The sequence below is a fragment of the Salmo salar genome, chromosome ssa20 (assembly GCF_905237065.1).
Source record: "Salmo salar chromosome ssa20, Ssal_v3.1, whole genome shotgun sequence".
NCBI classification, from domain to species: Eukaryota; Metazoa; Chordata; class Actinopteri; order Salmoniformes; family Salmonidae; genus Salmo; species Salmo salar.
The window spans coordinates 62,312,844-62,333,005 of record NC_059461.1 but is presented as its reverse complement, the minus strand read 5'-3'; the positions used below and the strand labels follow the sequence as shown (position 1 = coordinate 62,333,005).

The window sequence follows — 20,162 nt, the reverse complement described above, 5'->3', positions numbered from 1 at the left end:
CATGTGTTTCTCTCCTCAGGCCGGTGGTTGCTGGACATCGAGGGGGCCCCGGCGTATGCTGTTCGAGCCATACTGGACTCGAGGCGTCGGGCGAGGGGCCTTCAGTACCTCGTGGAGTGGGAGGGGTACAGTCTGGAGGACAGATGCTGGGTGCCGGTGGAGGACGTTTTGGACCCTTCGTTGCTGCGGGAGTTCCACCGTCTCCATCCAGATCGCCCCGCGCCTCGTCGTCCGGGTCGTCCCCGAGGTCGGTGTCGACGTGCTGCTGGAGCCGTGTGTCAGGGGGAGGGGGGGGGGTACTGTCACGACTTCCACCAATTTACTTTTCATTTTCAATTTGTTTTGTCTTTGTTTTACACACCTGGTTTCAATTCCCCAATTACACGTTCATTATTTAACCCTCTGTTTTCCCCATGGTTTTTGTGCATTATTGTTTTATGTATGTTCGGTCCGTTATTGTGGGCTCGGTATTATGACATGTTATTGGAATATTTGAGTAAAGTTACCTGTGTTACCCATCTCTGCTGTCCTGCGCATGACTCCTTTGCACCAGCTACACCCAGACCACTACAACTGTAAATCATTTCTTTATGTGAATGTCTCCTTAGCCATACCACTGGATGTAATAACAGTCATATAAATGTTTGTGGTCACTCATTATTATGCTGAATAGCCAGTGGTGTAAAGTACTTAAGTATAAATACTTTAAAGTACTACTTAAGTAGTTTTTTGGGGTATCTGTACTTCACTTTACTATTTATATTTTTGACAACTTTTACTTCACTACATTCTTAAAGAAAATTATATACTTTTACTCCGTACATTTTTCCTGACACCCAAAATTACTTGTTACATTTTTAATGCTTAGCAGGACAGAAAATTGTCCAATTCACTCACTTATCAAGATAACATCCCTGGTCATCCCTACACAGATAATATTCAATTCTATATTGAGTGAATTGGCAGTAGAGTTGTTTCCATGTTATTCTAAATGGAGTAAATTACAGTTTGTAGAGTTAAATATAAACACTGAATAGAGTAGAAATAACTCTGAAAATTGAACTCTGCAACAAGAGTAATGTTTACTCTATTTAGACTGGGACCAAATATTATCTTTTGTAGAGTATAATTGTATTCAATTTGAATAAAATGTACTCAGATAAATGTACTGTGTACTGCCTCTGATCTGGAGGACTTACTAAACACAAATGCTTTGTTTGTAAATTATGTCTGTGTCACAACGTCCACAGAAGGTGGCGCCTCTCCCTGTTCGGGCGGCGCTCGGCGGTCGTCGTCCCCGGCCTACTAGCTGCCACCGATCTCCTTTCTGTTTCTTTTGGTAATGTCTGTGTAGGGTAGCATCTGTTTTGTGTTTAGTAATTAGTGGGGTATTTAGTCTGTTTTTTGTTTGGGATGTGCGGGATTGTTTCGTGTCTGTGATTGCATGTTGGGGATTTATCGTTGTTCAGGATATTACGCATTTTGGGCATTAGGGTTACTGGGCTGCGTCCTGGCTCGTTCCAGGACTGTTGTGTCTTCAAGGGAACCGTTCTGCCTTGTTTTGTTCAGCATTGTGGACTGTGGTTTTATTAAACGTGTGTCCACGTACTTGAGTCTCCTGCACCTGACTTCACCCCTCCTGCATCTATTATTGTGACAATCTGAGTGTTGGAGTGTGCCCCTGGCCATCCATACATTTAAAAAACAAGACACTTGTGCCTTCTGGTTTGCTTAATTTAAGGAATTTGAAATGATTCATACTTTTACTTTTGATACTAAAGTATATTTTAGCAATTACATTTACTTTTGATACTTAAGTATATTTAAAACGTGATAAAAGGGATATTTTACTGGGTTACTTTCACTTTTACATGACTCATTTTCTATTAAGGTATCTTTACTTTTACTCAAGTAGGACAGTTGGGTACTTTTTCCAACACTATCCATAGCCTTAAACTGTATGACGACAGCATCTTCAGTATACCAACCCGTAACGTGCAGTAGTTATTTGCAAGCTGACAAGGCTACTGCAAGGCACACCTCCCCACCAAGATCCTGTAAGTATAAATCTTCTACAGTATATGTAATGCTATGCCCAGCCCATTTAATTTGCAGGGGTACCCAGAGCTAATAAACAAGGCTTGGGTAAGTAAGGTACACTCAGCCCAACCCTCCTCTTTCTCCATTACTATTCAATTCCCACAGGATACCTAGTGCTGAGCTGAGTGTGAGTGAATAAACTCAAAGCATTTCTTTCTAGGTATTTATATGTGAAGTGGTGAGAGAGAATACATAGTTCCTCAGTTCAGAATCCGACACTGCCAGCCAGCCATTCCAGAAACCAAGAACCACAGTATGGGACTGAGTGTGCCAGTGTAGTCATCTAGATAGTAAAAACATATTCACCCTGCTGCTTGCCTCGGTCTTCTGTCCCTCCCCATTCCCTCCCTGGGCTCAGCAATCCCTAAAAGCTGGGACCCAATCTTGGGAACAAATGTGAAACTGTCTATACCAACTAGGAAACCCCTGGGAAATCCCAGGTAGTCCAATCTCATCCTTTCTTGTCAAAAACAAAGGTCATCCCCTTTAGAGCCCTGGCTGAAATGAGGTGGCCTATCTCTAAGCCTCATGCTTAGTTTGCACTCATAGTCAGCATAAGAAGAGAACCTCCGTATACTACCTGTTTATCTTGCTAATGCGGATGCACTTATGGTGTATTTCTCGGAACATAGTCAGGATGTCTGGGCCATTGCCTCTGGCTAATAGGGCTTTTACAGTAGTCCATTTGCTAGACACCACAATCAGCTACAGTCCATTTAGTCACTTTTGCTACAGGCATCTTTTCAGTGCTCATTCACTCATCCATGTGCTGTGGTTGTAGATCTAACATGAAGAGTTGGAGAGAGTATTACACAATTATGTTTAGGACAACGATCAGTGGTGTAAAGTACTTAAGTAAAAATACTTTAAAGTAGTTTGAAGTTCTGTACTTTACTATTTATATTTTTGACAACTTTCACTTCACTACATTCTTGAAGAAAATGTACTTATTACACCATAAATTTGCCCCGAAACCCAAAAGTTCTCATTACATTTTGAATGCTTAGCAGGACAGGAAAATTGTCAAATTCACTCACGTATCAAGAGAACATCCCTGGTCTTCCCTATTGCCTCTGATCTGGCGGATTCATTAAACACAAATGCTTTGTTTGTAAATTATGGAGTGTTTGAGTGTTGGAATGTGCCCCTGGGTAGCAATCTGGTTTGCTTAATATATGGAATTTGAAATGATTTATACTTTTACTTTTGATATTTAATTATATTTAAAAACAAACTTTTAGACTTTTACTCAAGTAGTATTTTAATGGGTGTATGACATGGTGAGGTTGGACCCAGCTGCAGAGAAGAGACCAGACGAGGAATCAGCGGTTAAGGATAAACATAATACTTCACTGTGATACTTCCGTTACCTTTTCTCAGTAACAAGCTTCAGGAAAGGACAACAGAAAACACACCTCTTTTAACAGGGAAATCATAATGAGTATATAGGACACACCTAAGTGTCGTTAATGTCTCTATGACGGTCTCTGCCGCCCTCTGGTGACAGGTGGAACCATGACAGTAGGAGCGGCTCCAGCCAAGGGGGCCAGGGTGACCACCGTGTAGTTGGTTGAAGTACCCAATGAGTCTCGGATCCAGGATGTCCCGGGCTGGCATCCACGCCCACTCCTCGGGCCGTAGCCCTCCAGGTACTGCAGGGGGCCTTGGACCCGACGAGCCAAAACAGACCACTCCTCGGGGCCACCTGACAGTGCAGGCTGGGCGACCATCGACAAGTCGAGGGGGCGGAGGGGCAGGTGTGGGGGGAGAGAAGGGACTGGTCCTTACCAACGGGAGACGGGAGACATGGAAGGATGGACAAACCCTCATAGACCTGGGAAGCTGGAGACGATAGGTGACCGGGTTGATGCGACTCAGGATCTTGAATGGTCCTATGTAGCGGGCAGCGAGCTTCCATGAGTCCACCTTTAAGGGAAAATCACGGGTGGACAGCCACACTCATAGACTCGGTCGGAGGAGCTGAAGAGGCCTTAGGTGCCGGTTTGCCTGGTGTTGGTGTCGGGCAGATGAGCGGAGCAAGGAGGATTGCGCTCTGATCCAGGTGCGGTGACATCGTCGAATGAGCGCCTCGGTTGATGGCACCCCCACTTCGGCTTCTTGTTCAGGAAATGGGGGGGACGGGGACGGGACGACTTGCTCCAGTTGCTGGCCTGGGTGGAGACGAAACAGCGTAGGAACTTCTCTGGCTCATGGTTGGCCTGCTCCGTTTGCCCATTCGACTGTGGGTGGAACCCCGAGGAGAGACTCACCAACGCCCCCAACAGGGAGCAGAAGGGATTCCAATACCGTGTGACGAACTGGGGCCCACGATCCAAGACAATGTCCTGGCAAAGTCTGTGTAGTTGAAAGACATGGGTAATCATGAGATCAGCGGTCTCCTTCGACTGAGGGCAACTTGGGTAAGGCAATTAAATGGGCTGCCTTGGAGAACCGATCAACGACCTCCAAGATAATGGTAAGCCCTTGGGATGTAGGTAACCCTGTGATAAAGTCTATGGACAGGTGGGACCAGGGCCGGCTGGGGATGGGGATGGGCAGAGGTTGGAGCAACCCAGCCGGTCGCTGTCGTGAGGGCTTGCTTTGGGCACAGGTGGAACAAGCCGCAACAAAGGATTTCACATCCTCAATCATGTTGGGCCACCAGAATTTGTTCCTCAGGAACTCCAATGTCCGATTAACCCCTGGATGCCCAGTTAATTTAGAGGAGTGTCCCGATTGTAGCACTCGAGAACAGGCTGATCGCCGAACATAAAGTTAGTGGGACCCCTGCCGGGGTCAGGTTCTCGGGTCTGGGCTTGTCATACCATGGTCTCTGTACTCCATAACACAAGGGCCACAATGCGGGAGCTGGGGATGATGGGCTCGGAGTCCCTCTCCTCGTTAGAGACATCGTGTTGGCGGGACAGGGCATCTGCTTTCTGATTCTTGTATCCTGGGTTGATTGGCTAGAGTGAAGTAGAACCTGTTGAAAAAAAACAGAGCACACCTAGCCTGACGAGCGTTCAACCTTCTGGCTTCTTGAATGGAGACCAAGTTCTTATGGTACATCCAGATAATGAAAGGATGAGGTGCCCCCTCTAACCAGTGTCTCCACCCCTCAAGGGCCCACTTGACTGCCAAGAGCTCCCGATTGCCTACATCGTAGTTGCGATCTGCTGGCAAAAATTGCTTGGAAAGAAAGGCACTTGTGCATTCTCTTGTCCCCCTCGTTCCACTGTGAAAGGACCGCCCCTGCGCCAGTGTCCGAGGCGTTCTCACCTCTCCCACGAGGGACGAGTAGGATCAGGATGAATGAGGATGGGTCCGGAGCTGAAACGTCCCTTGAGCTCCATGAATGTCCTGCCTCAGGGGTCCAGCCAAAATGGGTCTGGGACTTGCGGGTTAGGGCCTTGAGAGGCAATGCCACCTCACAAAAGATCAGTGTAAAAAACCTGTAAAAATTCGTAAATCCGAGGAACTGCTGGACTTGTTTGAGTGCAGCGGGATGGGTCCAGTCAGTGACCACCCTAACCTTAACAGGGTCCATTTGGATGCGAGCAGTAGAGATAACGTGGCCCAGGAAAGAGACTTGGGATACATGGAACTCACTTTTCAATCTTGACGTAGAGTTGACTCTGCAGGAGGCATCTCAGGACTTGGCGGTCACACAGGATGTGTTCCAGAAGGTCTTGGAGAAGATCAGGATGTCGTTGAGGTAAACAAAGATGAACCGATTCAACATATCACTAAGAGTGTCATTGACTGCCAGTGAGTTCGATAATCTGAATGGCATGACTAAATACACTCGGGGTGTTAAAGGCAATTTTCCATTCATCTCCTTCCCTGATTCTCACCAGATTGTAAGCGTTGCAGAGGTCCAGTTTGGTGAAGAATTGGGCCCCCTGGGCTAGATCCAAGGCGGTGGACATCAGGGGTAGGGGTAACGGTTCTTAATCGTGATCCTGTTTAGCCCTCGGTAGTTGATGTAGGGACACAGACCTCCATACTTCTTTCCCACGAAGAAGAAACCTGCTCCAGCTGGGGATGTTGAGGTGCGAATGAAACCTGCCTCCAGCGACTCCCGGATGTAATTGTCCATGACTGCAGCTTCAGGGATCGAGAGGGAGTAAAGACAGCCCCGGCGAGGGGTGGAGCCGGATAGGAGTTATATGACGTAGTCGTATGGACGATAAGGATGGAGGGTGGTGGCTTGACTCTTACTGACGGCCTCCCGGAGGTCGAAGTATTCAGGAGGGAGAGTGGAGAAGTCTTGGTCTTCCATGGATGCAGGGGGATGCGGCGAGGCTCTAGGTGGGGGTCTTAGACATTTAGTCTGGCAGTTCTTACCCGAGTCTAGAAGGTGTCCTGTGGACCAGGAGAGTAGTTGGTTATGTAACGCTAGCCAGGGGTACCCTAGGATTAAGGGGTTCTCGGGAGCCGTGATCAAAAGAAAACTACGAGTCTGAGTGATTCACCCCAACCTGTAGTGGAATAGGCTTGGTCTGATATTCCACCTAGCCGGAGCAAATAAGGCATCCATCGAGGTCTTGAATCTGCAGAGGGATGGGACATTTCACTCAGGGGATTTGTATTTCTCTGGCGAAGTCTTGATCAATGAAGTTCTCTGCGACCCCGGAGTCCATGAAGGGTTGAATCTGGTGCTGATGGTTGTCCCAGTGGAGGGTTGCATGTAGTGACAGACGATGACTGGGTATCCGGGAGGTAACTGCACAGCTTGTCAGGGTCTCCCCTTGTCCTGGTGAGCCCTGGCATTTCCCATCAGCTCTGGGCATGTAGCTCGGAGATGGCTGAGACCTCCGCAGTAGAGGCAGCAGCCTTCGTGCATGCACCTGTCACGCTCATCTGGGCTCAGACGTGTGCGTCTCAGCTGCATGAGCTCCTCAATGCTGGGTTCGGGGGGCTTGGGGTGCTCAGGAAATTGTGATGTGTCAAAAAAGTGCTGTCTCACGCATTCTCAAAGGTGGTTTTCATTCCTGATTGCCAGCGTTATCAGAGACTCGAGGTCCACTCCCAGTTACCGAGAGGCCAGTTCATCCTTGATGGAGTTGGACAACCCCTGGTGGAAAGCGGTGACCATTGCCTCCGTATTCCACCCACTCTTGGCGGCGAGGGTATGGAACTCAATGGCAAAGTCAGCCACTGGTCTGGCCCCTTGGGGGATGTTGAACAGTCGGCTGGCCGCTTCTCATCCGCCTAATGGGTGGTTGAAGACTCGTTGCAGCTCGGCAGTGAAGGCTAATATGGAGCTGCAGGATGGTAGCTGCTGTTCCCACACCGCCGTTTCCCACATCAGGGCCTTCCCCGAGAATAGAGAGATTATATAGGTGATCATGGCCCGATTGGTGTGGAACGAGGAGGGCTGTAGCTCGAACACCAGAGAGAACTGGGTGAGGAAACCCTTGCATCCTCCCGGGTGGCCGTCACACCGCTCGGGGCCTGGGATCTTGGGATTCCGGTGCAGGTTCCCTGGAGGACCTACGGCGACTCCTGTAGCACTGTGTGATGAGACTTGGGCATTGGTTCCTCTTGGGTGGGGTTTGGACTGTGGTTGGAGGGAGTCGGTAAGTGCCCGGAGGGTTTCTATTATCTGGAAGAGTTGTTTTTGCTGCCGCCCCAGCAGCGCTCCTTGGTGTGTTACAACATTCTTGATCTGGGTGATCTCTGCTGGGTCCATGTTGTGAGCTGAAGCTTGTTGTGACAAGAAAGAGAGAGAAGAGACCAGACGAGGAATCAGCGGTTAAGGATAAACATAATACTTTACTGAGACATGGTAACAGAAGGATCACAGTAACACTGGGCAAAAAAAACAAACACTAGTCTCGAAAACTCCCCCAGGAGACAAATGCACACAGCACATAATTCAAGCTTCAGCAAAGGACAACAGAAAACACACCTCTTTTAACAGGGAAATCATAATGAGTAAATAGGACACACCTGAGTGCCGTCAATGTCTCTAGGACGGTCTCTGCCGCCCTCTGGTGACAGGTGGAACCATGCCAGGGTGACTCACTTTTACTTGAGAAATGTTCTATTAAGGTATCTTAATAGATACGTATCTATGATATCATTGTCATGTCCAATATCTTGTTCTATGTTTGAGTGAAACAGAGGTCAAATCTGAAATGTCTCCCAACCCTATTCCCTAGCAATAAAGGGAACAGGCTGACATTTTGGACCAAGCCAGAACCTTGGATAGGCTTTTAGGCTGGCTGCAGTGAGAGAGACGTCACGCTACATGGCTGCTTACTGAAGTGGGAAAGGATAGGGTGTGTGTGTGAGAGTGTTAATATTATTTGCATGTGTGCACTCATGTATGCCCGAAAGGAACTATAGTTAATCGGGTCGTTGATTCAGTATGTTGGCCAATTAATATGATTTAATAATGTCAGCAGTGTGTCTGGAACTCTGACAACCAGAAAGTTTTCATCTGGCGCCCATCACCAACACGCCTATAATCCTCTGGGAGTGTGGTTTGATGCCATGCTCTGAATATTATCACCTGCCTAAGTGGTTCTAACACCACTCTGGGTGTCATTTTCCACACGCAAAACAGCAGTGACCATTGTAAAAACTTCTAGTGTTGTTCCCAGAACTGAACAGGGAACAAAGGTCTATGAATATAAAGTTGATTATCATGTGATGGTTATGTAGATGTTCTACAATCATCATGTATCAAGTGAGTTCTTTTCAGTTGTGGTGTCAACAGGGTGTGTGTGATATGTTATGGTGGGCCAATTGGGACAGATTCTCTGGCAATCAATAGATGACAGGTTTTGTGGCTATCAATGTAAGGATGATCTCTGTCTGGACTTCACTTCAGCTCTCAACAAATCAATAAAACCTCATATACCAAACATTGATTTGCTGCAGCATGAATGACGATGAGTCATGTAATCATTATAGGATTTCGATTCTTGTCTATTCTGTATCTATGATATCTTCCCCATCTCTCTCTCTACATCCCCCCACCTTTCTCTCGCTGTCTCACACACACAGCCTCTTGGTACAGTTTTACTTATTCCCTCAGAGGCTAGAGGGCTGAATTCATTAGCTATTTTTGGAAAGTTGAGCTTGCCAGCCAGCCAGCCTTCTCTCCAAGACATTAGAGAGAACATCAGTCCATTTAGAACCGTTCGCGTGGCATTGGGTGATGGATTGAACAGGATATATAGCCTCTGTAAAAGAGGGAATTCAGAGGGAATATGATTGGAACAGAACAGGTCTACCTCTGTGATGATAGTCTCTTCTTCCTTTAATTTTCCATTTTATTTGTGCTAACTCTGGAGTTCATAACCAAAACACGTCATTTAATTAATGTCATTCTGTTTTCCTTTTTCAATTTATTTTCCGTGACCATCAGCTTTTCCTTGCGTATTCACTGGCAGATAGAAACCTAATGAAAAACAGCTCTATTATGTTTGTCATTAAACTGGGATTCGTCTTGTGTGAATCAATGCTTTCATCAATGCTATGTGTACACAAATTAATTAGAGAAATTATTAGTGACACTATTCCCTTTCCAGTTAGTTTGACAAATGTTATCCATCTTATTTCAGCGTCCAGTTTATCTTAATTTCACGCCAGGTTAGGCTGCTACTAGACTCCAAGAATACAGCTGGCGCTTTGACCACAAAAACAAGACCCAAAGAGTGTCTGTTTCCTGGACAACACAGTGTTTTTAAATCATTCATTAATGGTAGTGTGTGGATCAAGTGACATGCAGTCTTTGTACTATTTATTAGGACATTAGTGTCGGGACCAACAGACCTGAGATCAAATACTATTTGTATTTGCTTTAGCCTGCCTGGAGTGGCAAAGGGGTGGAGTTTTCACATTTGTGACCACTCTATTGGTTCCATTGCTCCAGGCAAGCTCAATCAAGCCAAGCTAAACTATTTGAAATGTTTGAACCCTGGAAGCCAGTATATTTGAATAAAACAGAGTAATAAAATGTGGCCTGGACCTTGTCATTATTCATAACATTCAAGTATCCTGACTCTTCTCACTGCTTATAAACAAGAGAGGATACATGGGACATTTTTGGGCTCGCTATCCTGACCTCAACCGAGGACTTGCTAGTCCAAATAAGGCTGTATTTCTTTCTTTTTCTGTCCTTTCACATTCTCTGTGTCCCCCTTTCTCCTATATCTGTTTCTTTCTATCTCTTCATCTCTCCCTTTTCTGTCTCTATTTCTCTTAATCTCTCTCTTTTTTTCACTGTGTCACTTTCTCTTTCTCTCCCTTTCTCCAGCCCTCGCCTTCCTTCCCTCCACACTGCCAGTTCTTGCCCTTGGGTGAGTCATATGAACATTGAGAGCTGCTCAATTCCAATTCCATTACCCAGTGTGTGTCTGCTTGCGTTCAGGGTGCTCTGTGCTCGATGTCACAATGGCCTCTGCTGATAATCTTGAATGTTCCAATCATAGAGATCCTATGAAATTACTTACCTATTAAATTAGTATTCTAATTCCTAATTCTATGGTTCCAATCACATACTGACTCCTCTCCACATCATCACAGTGATCCTGGAAAATAGACTAACAGGAACAAAACAACCAGAGATACTTTCTGGTCTCATCATCACCATTATTCCTGATGATGTCATTGCCTGGCTAGTTGGCTGGCTCACGTCATTCTCATTATCCCCATGTTCTTTCCTCCAATGTTGCAATTCAAAAACAAACCATAACATCATCAATTTGGTGCATTCTGAAAAATCAGAATTTGTTGTCCTTGCCTCCGATTTCTCAGTATATGTTCAGTAGCTGGGTCTCAGTCTCAGTTGTTTACGTAGCTAGGAACATTGTGAACCAGATAACCTGATCTTGATGAGCCTCATATTCCCATGCCAACCTAACATATACAAGTGAAATGGAGTCTGACACAGCAGGGGTTGGTGGTGGGTGCCAGGCTGGCATTTAAAGGTAGACAAAGGCAGATGGATCGGCAGAGGTGTTGTGCTGATGGTGTACCATGGTGGGCAGCAGCGTTGTTCACATGTGGAGGTGTGTGACTGTGAAATTATTAAGGATAACTATTGGCTTATTGTGTGTGTGTGCGCGTGTGCTCGTGTGTGCATGTTTGTGTGTGTGCCGGTCTTTCTGTGTGCAAGTCTGTGTATGAATTTGATGAACCATAAAGTATAAACCAGTATGTAAATGGTGTTGGAGTCACGTTGTCAGGGTTGCTGTGTTCCCACTGCTTCAGGAGTGACAGCAGAACAAACAAACACACACACACACACACACACACACACACACACACACACACACACACACACACACACACACACACACACACACACACACACCTGGGGGGCTCTTCTACAGACCTTTATTTATAGATCTCCTTTTCAGTAGTCAATCTTTACGATGACGGGAGAGCAGTGGTGGCAGAAAGCCAGAGAGATGGATAGATTTGGTATCCGACTGGAAGCCCTGTGCCCATTGGAGAAGTTCAGTCGCTTCTGTGCAGGAACACTGTTGTTGTTGTTGTCTGGTCTCGGGACTTATAGGAACTGTCTGTGTGGACTTAAATTAAGATCGGCTGAAACTACACCGGATGATGTGTGTTGTGTTTGTGTGCGTGTGTCTACATCTTTCCATGGAGTCCACCCTTTATTGTTAAGTTAAACAAACCCCCGAATGAGAGCAGCTGTCTGAATGCATATAGTTCTGTATAGTTCTGTATATTCATGTACCAGGTTCAACTGAGAGTCATATGGTGCACCCTCATACTGTAGCAGTATTTCCTAGAGGGCAGAATCTGTGTGTGTGCGTGTGCGTGCGTGTCTGTTTGTGATGTCCCAGGAAGTGGTGATCACTGAGGCAAGTAGCGACGAAGCAGCACGAACCACCAGTGCGTCACACACACCGTGTGCAACCACCCCATTCAGACCTTGGATATTCTGTAAAACCATGTGTGAAAATGCTTTAGACAGGAGACATGATTCCTTTCCCATTTTCATGAACCTTTATTTATCTAGGTTATACTCACTGAGATCAAATGTTTTTAACACCCTGGGTTGACTCCTCCTGCTCAGCATCGTTCTGTTTCTCCAGACATCACATTTTGAAGTTAAGGTCTTGGATAGGGTTAAAACTTGAAGGGCTCTATTCAATCAGGTCTGCTTTAGCTGACATCTGCATAGCGGGTGTTTTGGCAGTGTCGGAGGTGGAACGGCGTTGGAGCCGCTATGCGGGTTCTGCTATCCATGGTTAACGCTTGATCTGATTGAGTCTAGGCTTACGTTTAGGCATTCATTCCGAATGGTTAAGTTAAGGGTTAAGGTTTGGGATAGGGTTAAAATAAAAAATACAGTCTACCACTGGGATTTCTCTAGTGAAGCATGGCATAGTGGCGGATAGAATGAGAGTGCTTTGACAGAAAAGGGCATTTAGGAAAGAGAAGCTATGTCTTTCCTCTTTAGCCTCAAGGTTCCGAGGCTCATTCTCTCCATCCAGTTCAAACCAGGTTAAACAGGTTCAACGAAATAAAGTTCCTGAGGAAACCTCATTATTTACTGAAAAAAAACGTTTCTGGGGAAATTTCAATGTTAAATTATTTTTGCTGTAAAAAATGGTGGCCATGGATTTTTGTTTTTCTTTATAGTGGGATGGATGTTGTCTATGGCGTTGTGTGTCTGTAGAATGGGCTTGTGCGGGTCTATTCTTTCCAGTGGAGAGACTGTTAAGAGCACCAAGGATGCCTTTTTTCTCTAACTTCCTTCCTGTCATTCACTGTTGTGATTCACTTTATTTTGAGAACTCACTAAAGCTCTTGGGATAGATTTGTCTATCCCCTGGCTGGCGAAAGCAAGACAGGAACAATTACAGCTCTAGATGCAAGGTTCACATATTGTAGTTTGCACTCAGAAATAAGCCACTGAACTAGCATAGAGTACATGCTAGTGTGTCCATGTTGTAACAGGTTTTGTGCATACCGTCTACATACATAGCATGACTGCCTGACGCTTCTTACAACAGGTTCTGTCACTGACCCAGCCTCCATGGAAGAACCAGAGAACCTAGATGATCTCCAAGAGGTCATAACACAACATATTTTGTAGCGGGACATATGAGAAGTATATAATTCCAATGATATGGGTAATACTCATATCCAGTGTCTATTTTAGCATATAATTCTTGGTGGGGCAAAAAAAATTGAAAGTGGGATGTATGCCAGCAAAGCCACTACACTAAACAATACATGAATTACACTATAACGGTGACAAACGGTGCCCACAAACTGTTAGGGCCTACATACAGCTGTCCCAACAGCAGAGTCCCGACAGCAGTCCCAACATCTTACCACTGCTACACCTGGCTATCAGCAGAGCCTTGTCTGGCAGCGAACCAGTTCATTCAGCCTCATTTACTGCCTTTAAAAAAAAACATAGCTGATATGGCTGACTTGCTTAAACAAATGTAGTTTCTAATGACAATTGAGATGTACAAACTATGCCATAAGGGGACGACAAGCGGATAAGAGGCAATCCGTAATTTAGATTAAGACCTTAATGAGCAAGCTAGGACGGACGTAGTCAATATAACTATTTGTTTAACACTTTTGAAATGTACAGTGACAGAATTCAGAACATGGGCCATCTTACAGTGTTCTCCCTGTACACCAAGTCAGAACCGTAGTATAAATATAGGGGGCATACTGTATAAGCAGTCAATGAAAGCTCTTACAATATTTGATTATTACATTTCTCTTAAACAAGTTACAGGCTACGTGTGCAACACCAAGTCAGAACAGTAGGTGAAATTAAGAGGGATAAATAGACCAAATTATTAGGGTGAGGCACATGGGCTACTAACATCTTACTAAAAAACGTACACTTAGTATTACTTTCTTAGTCACAGTATACATTTCTCCCTGGCATATTACATAATTTATGCAGCAGCATACAATACATTTTTGGACTCCCCTTATTGTGCTGCGCTCACTTGAACAAGAAGGTGGTGGAGCGGTTCTTCGTGGGCAAATTTTGTCATCAAAGTCTGGCATTCTCTGGATTTATGGTGCTGTCAAAACAACTGGGAACTCAGAAAAAAACAAGGTTGTATCATGATGACATCATTGATCTTCAGGTCGTAGCTCTAGAAAGAGGCCGGATTTATAATTCCAAGTTGGATGACCGTTCAATACTTATTTTCCCAGTCGGAGCTCGTTTATTCCCAACTTCCCAGTTGTCTTGAACTCATTGAAGTCAAGTTTTCGCAGTTCTGAGTTAACAGTTATTTTGAGCGTGGCACAAATCATTTTTCATTGACCGCATGGCTAGGCTGAAACACCTGCATTTTGGAACTGCCTTACTCAAGAAAACAAAAAAAGAGTCCATGTTTGTACGCGGCTTTAACTCAATGATATATATTTTGTACATTGTTTGCAAACTGATATGTGACACATATTAATGCCAAAATAACATGCAAAACAGGCAAAGCCCCCCAAATTGTTTTTGTTATATTTTTTTGTTGCTAAAAATGTTAACATTGGGTGTGTGTATAGTGGGAACATGTGGGTCTGAGCAAGTGTGATGTAATTCATGTTTGTTGAAATGTATATGTAAATGTTAAGTTGTCTTTTATTTTTCTCTATGTACGTTTTTGTTTATTGCCCCCCCAAAAGTTAAATAAAATATTACAAAAAAGGAAAGGGAGAGGGAGTGAGAGAGGAAGAGTGGGAGAGAGGGATAGTAAACTGAAAGACAAGCCATCAGGAACGGAGGTAAACAATTATGTCTGTGTGGGTTGAAGGAGTGGGGGGAAACGTCGGCAATGATAGAAGAGTTGGTTACAGCATAAGCACATACAGTATAGGCTAATACAATGCTGTGTTTTGGTTGAGGTAGAGGGGAGTAGAAACCATGATGACTGAGTGTAATGTCTGTATTTCACATTCCTCAGTTTCACACCAGAGGATTCCTCTAAAATATTCAAGAGGAGAGTGGATACACTGTAGAGCACAGAATGTTCTGGCCAGTGGAGCTTAGTAGGTCGTTAATAGGGGTATCTCGAATGTCTGTGAGTGTTAAATAAGACAGTAATGCTCAAAAGAACATCACCTAAAACATTTCCAAGGAGGCAGTTATTCTTCAAATACAGTGCAGCCTTATTCTAAAATTGATCACATGTTCTCATCAATCTACACACAACACCTCATAATGACAAAGCAAAAACATTTTTTTTCACAAAAATAAAATAAAAATAAAAATCACAAGGAATGCCCACACGCATTTCTATATTACTTTCCTTTTCTTTCAACCCAATAACTAAAAGGTGTACAGCCAGGTACAAACGTGAAATAACTTGACAAGGAATGCCCACACGCACTCTTAGTGATGACATCATCAAAGGGGAAAGGTCACGGTCAATGCCAATAATAACCATGTAATTATTTCTATAGTGTCCACACTATAACACTTCTCCCCCCTCAATTTAAATCCCCCCCGTAAGGAAAACATAAGGTTAACAAGTAAACCACATCAGTGTTTTCTTTTCTTTACTACACCACACTGTAGAACTTCTGCTGGTGTTACTGTAAATGTAAACAAACAACAACAAAAAATGACAGTCTTTATTTCTTTTCAACTAGGTCTGCTGCTCCAAACAAACACTAACACCACGAGTCTCTCAGTCTCAACTACAGAGTTAGTCTTTCAGGAGGCTTGTGACTACGCTGTGATCTGCGCAGTACTCCTGGTGTGCTACGAGACACAGGTAAGGCGTGTCCCAGTGGACCTGGGTCTGAGGGCACAGGAGCGCGTTGGGTGTTTGTGAGAGAATGTCCATCACCCTCTGCTGGAACCACTGAATGCCCTTGTTCCTCAGATGCTGTTTCCTGTGGGGTTTCAACTTGTATACTACCACCCACAGCTGTTCCGTCTGAAAAGATGGTCTTGTCTTTGTCATAGCGCAGGCGGAGATGGTCCTGGTGTCTGCGCATGACTCGCCCATCAGTCAGTTTGACCACAAAGGAGATGGGACCACTCTGACTCAGAATGATACCTGGCAACCAGCGTTGGCTGCTTGTGAAGTTGCGGATGTAGACAGTGTCATTGGGTTTTAACTGTCTCTCCCTCGCGTGGTGGTCATGTCTCTCTTTTTGTTTCTCCTGCTTCCATTCCACTCGTGCTCTGATGTTCGGACGCAGTAGATCCAGGTGAGCTTTTGGCTTTCTGCCCATTAACATCACCGCTGGAGCCTGTCCTGTTGTTGTTTGTGGCGTGATGCGGTACTGGAACAAGAACCGAGAGAGCTTAGTTGTGATGGTTCCCCCAGTCATCCTTTCGTGTCTGCACAGCCCGCTCCGCTAAGCCGTTTGAGGCCGGGTGAAACGGGGCGCTGCGGACATGGCGGATCCCGTTTCTCCGCATGAATTCTTGGAACAAGTCACAGGTAAATGTTGTTGCGTTGTCGGACACCAGAGAGTCAGGCAGACCATGGGTTGCAAACACCTGCCGAAGCTTTTCGATGGTTGTGGTCGCTGTGATGTTGCTCATGATGTGCGCCTCCAGCCACTTGGAGTGTGCGTCCACCATGACAAGGAACATGTGACCCATGAAAGGGCCTGCAAAGTCTATGTGCAGCCTGGACCATGGGCGGTCAGGCCACTCCCACAGATGTAGGGGCGCGGGCGGCGCCATCCTCTGGTTGATCGGGCACTCAGAACATGATTTAACTTTGTCTTCTACCTCCTGATCCATGTTAGGCCACCAGATGTAAGATCTGGCTAAACTTTTCATCCGGGAGGCACCCGGGTGAGCCTCATGGACCTCATCCATGACTTGTGCACGGCCAGGGGGTGGAACAACCACTCTGGACCCCCAGAGTATGCAACCATCCTGCACACTCAGCTCAGTTTTGCGCTTTGCATAAGGTCTTAGTCCATCATCCTCTATGACAGGAGTCCAACCCTGCATCAGGAATCTTTTCACTTGGGACAGGATAGGATCCCGGTCTGTCCACTGTTTGATCTGTTTGGCATTCACAGGTGAGTTTGACAATCTCTCCATTAGGAAAATTGTCTCGGGAGGCACCACAGTTGTGGCAGGCATCTCTGGTAGCGGGAGATGGCTGAGCGCGTCTGCGTTTGCATTGTCCTTCCCCGCTCTATACACTATCGTGTACTGGTAAGCTGACAGTGTCAGGGCCCAGCGCTGTAACCTTGCTGAAGCCATGGGCGGAATGCATCTTGATTCACTAAAAAGGCTCATCAGTGGTTTGTGGTCAGTGCATATGGTGAAATGACGACCGTAGAGGTACTGATGGAAGCGTTTCACAGCAAAGACTATGGCCAGACCTTCCTTGTCTAACTGTGAATAACCCTTCTCAGCACTCGTCAGCATACGTGATGTGAATCTAATGGGTCTCTCTGACCCGTCCTCCATCTGATGAGAGAGTACTGCCCCGACGCCATAGGGTGAGGCGTTACATGACAGGATGATCTCTTTGTCTTGGTCAAAATGAACCAGAAGTTGTGCTGATTGTAGTAGTGCTTTCACTTCCTTGAAAGCTTTCTCTTGTGCTGGCCCCCACTTCCATTTACAGTCTTTGTGGAGCAGCTGATAAAGTGGAGCCAACACTCTTGACAGCTCAGGGAGGAACTTACCATAGTAGTTCACCATGCCCAGGAACGACCTGAGCTCTGACCCATTCTTGGGGTTTGGAGCATCCTTGATTGCCCTGACTTTGTCCTCCACAGGACACAGACCCTGCGCTGTGATCTTGTGACCTAGGTATGTCACACTCTGTGCTTGGAATGTGCACTTGCTATGCTTCAGGCGCAGCCCTGCCTCAGAGAATCTCTTTAACACCTGGTCCAGATGGTGGAGGTGCTCCTCCTCCGTCTCCCCTGTAACCAGGATGTCATCCAGGTACACTGCTACATGAGGGATCCCCTGCAGCAGATTGTCCATTGTCCTCTGGAAAATGGCTGGGCTGGACGCCACTCCGAAAACAAAGCGGTTGTACCTGAACAAGCCTTTGTGCGTGTTCACTGTGACATACTCTTTTGAGTCCTCGTCCAGGAGGAGCTGTTGGTAGGCGTGACTCATGTCAAGCTTTGAGAACATCTTGCCTCCTGCCAGTGTCGCGAACAAGTCCTCCACCCGCGGCAGCGGGTAAGCGTCTAGCTTAGAGGCCCTGTTGATGGTGAGTTTGTAGTCCCCACATATACGCACCGTGCCGTCACTTTTCAGAACGGGAACGATAGGAGCTGCCCAGCGGGAGAACTGAATGGGAGTAATGACGTTTGCTTCCTGCAGCCGCTCCAACTCATCTTCCACTTTCTTTTTCATGGCGTAAGGCACTGTCCTGGGCTTGAAAAAGCGAGGCTCGGCCTGAGGATCCACGAACAGCTTAACTGCAGTGCCCTGCAGTGTGCCCTCTGGGTACTTTTGAATGACATCCTCAGTCACTCGGGTGTGTTTTATCTCACCCCAGTTCAGTTGTATTTTGTTTAGCCAGTCACGCCCTTGTAAACTAGGCCCATTCCCTTTCACCATCAAGAGCCGTGCTCTTGCTTCCTGGCTGTTGTATGCAATATCCACCTCTAGAGCCCCCAGCAATGGTATGGTCTCCCCGGTGTACGTACGCAGTCTGATCCCTGCCGGTGTGAGGGCAGAAACCTGTCTTGAGCCCCATTTTTGTTTGTAGGTCTCCTCACTTATGACAGAGGCAGAGGCCCCCGTGTCAACCTCCATCCTCATCTGCTTTCCATCTACCTCCACTGTAGCATAGATAGGCTCTGCGTGCGGCTCCCTCACATTAAACATGTTGTAGGAACAATGCTCTTCCTCCTCCTCTGTGCTCTCTAGGTGGTGCGCTGCTGACTGAGGCTTTGGTGCTGTGAACTTGCCCAGCCCAGTCCGCCCACCCTCTGGCTTGCTCCTAGGACCCCTGCATTTTTTTGCTAAATGTCCCTTTTTGTTGCAATTGTAACAGACAGTCTCCATGAACAGTTGTTACCAGAATGTGTCCCTCCACATCTGAAACATTCCACTGCTTTTCCCCTTTTTCCTGCCACCTCTTTTGTCACCTGATGCACTGCACAACTTTCACTGTTGGCCTTTTGAATATTTTTCACATTACTAGCGGCCATCTCCATCACTTGAGATAGTTCCAATGCTCTCTTGAAAGTCAGTGTTGCTTCCCCCAGCAACCGGCGCTGTATGCTGTCCTCATTAATGCCACAGACTAATCTGTCACGGAGCATGTCCTCTAACATAGCCCCAAACTCACAATGTTCAGAGAGTTCACGTAATTCAGCAACAAAGTTAGCAACAGACTGACCTGGTTTCCGAACATGGCAGTTAAACTTGAACCTCTGGACAATCACTGAAGGCGTTGGATTGTGGTGAGTCTGAACGAGAGCAACTAGATCCCCAAAAGGAATTTCTCCCGGTCTCCGTGGTGTAGCCAAATTCCTCATTAGCTTGTAGGTTTTAGCCCCACACACACTCAAGAGAATAGAGCGCTGTTTAGCCTCATCTGTGATTCCATTTGCCAAGAAAAAGTGGCCCAACCTTTCCACATATTCCGTCCAGTCCTCGTTCTCTTCCACAAACTCAGTGATAGTCCCAAACATTGCCATTATAACGGCAACTTGTCCTTGATCCTCGTTAGCGATTTTCACTTGCTGCTGATTGTCCCGTTGGCGTTTCCGTCCAGCGGCACCTGCTCTCCATCGCTCATTAAGCTAGCTAGCTAACTGACTACCTCCACTGTTTCTTAGCTAGCTAGCACCTCGCCCTGTACAAGTTGATAAAGTTTTATCCTCGTTGCCAAAAAGGTGTAGTAACTTGACAAGGAATGCCCACACGCATTTCTATATTACTTTCCTTTACTTTCAACCCAATAACTAAAAGGTGTACAGCCAGGTACAAACGGTACAAATATAGCAGAACTATATAGCCCACTCAACCGGTGGTAGAATCACATTGCACAGAACTCACTCTTAGTGATGACATCATCAAAGGGGAAAGGTCACGGTCAATGCCAATAATAACCATGTAATTATTTATATAGTGTCCACAC

General features: G+C 46.0%; 1 protein-coding gene across 1 annotated transcript; it reads right to left on the bottom strand.

Moving 5' to 3' along the window:
- Positions 1-15,776: 15,776 nt before the first annotated feature.
- Positions 15,777-19,719, bottom strand: LOC106581025 (uncharacterized protein K02A2.6-like). The gene is given in 4 exon segments (XM_045703390.1): positions 15,777-15,872; positions 16,000-16,408; positions 16,410-19,062; positions 19,095-19,719. Coding segments are annotated over 4 exon segments (3,783 nt in total).
- Positions 19,720-20,162: the final 443 nt, after the last annotated feature.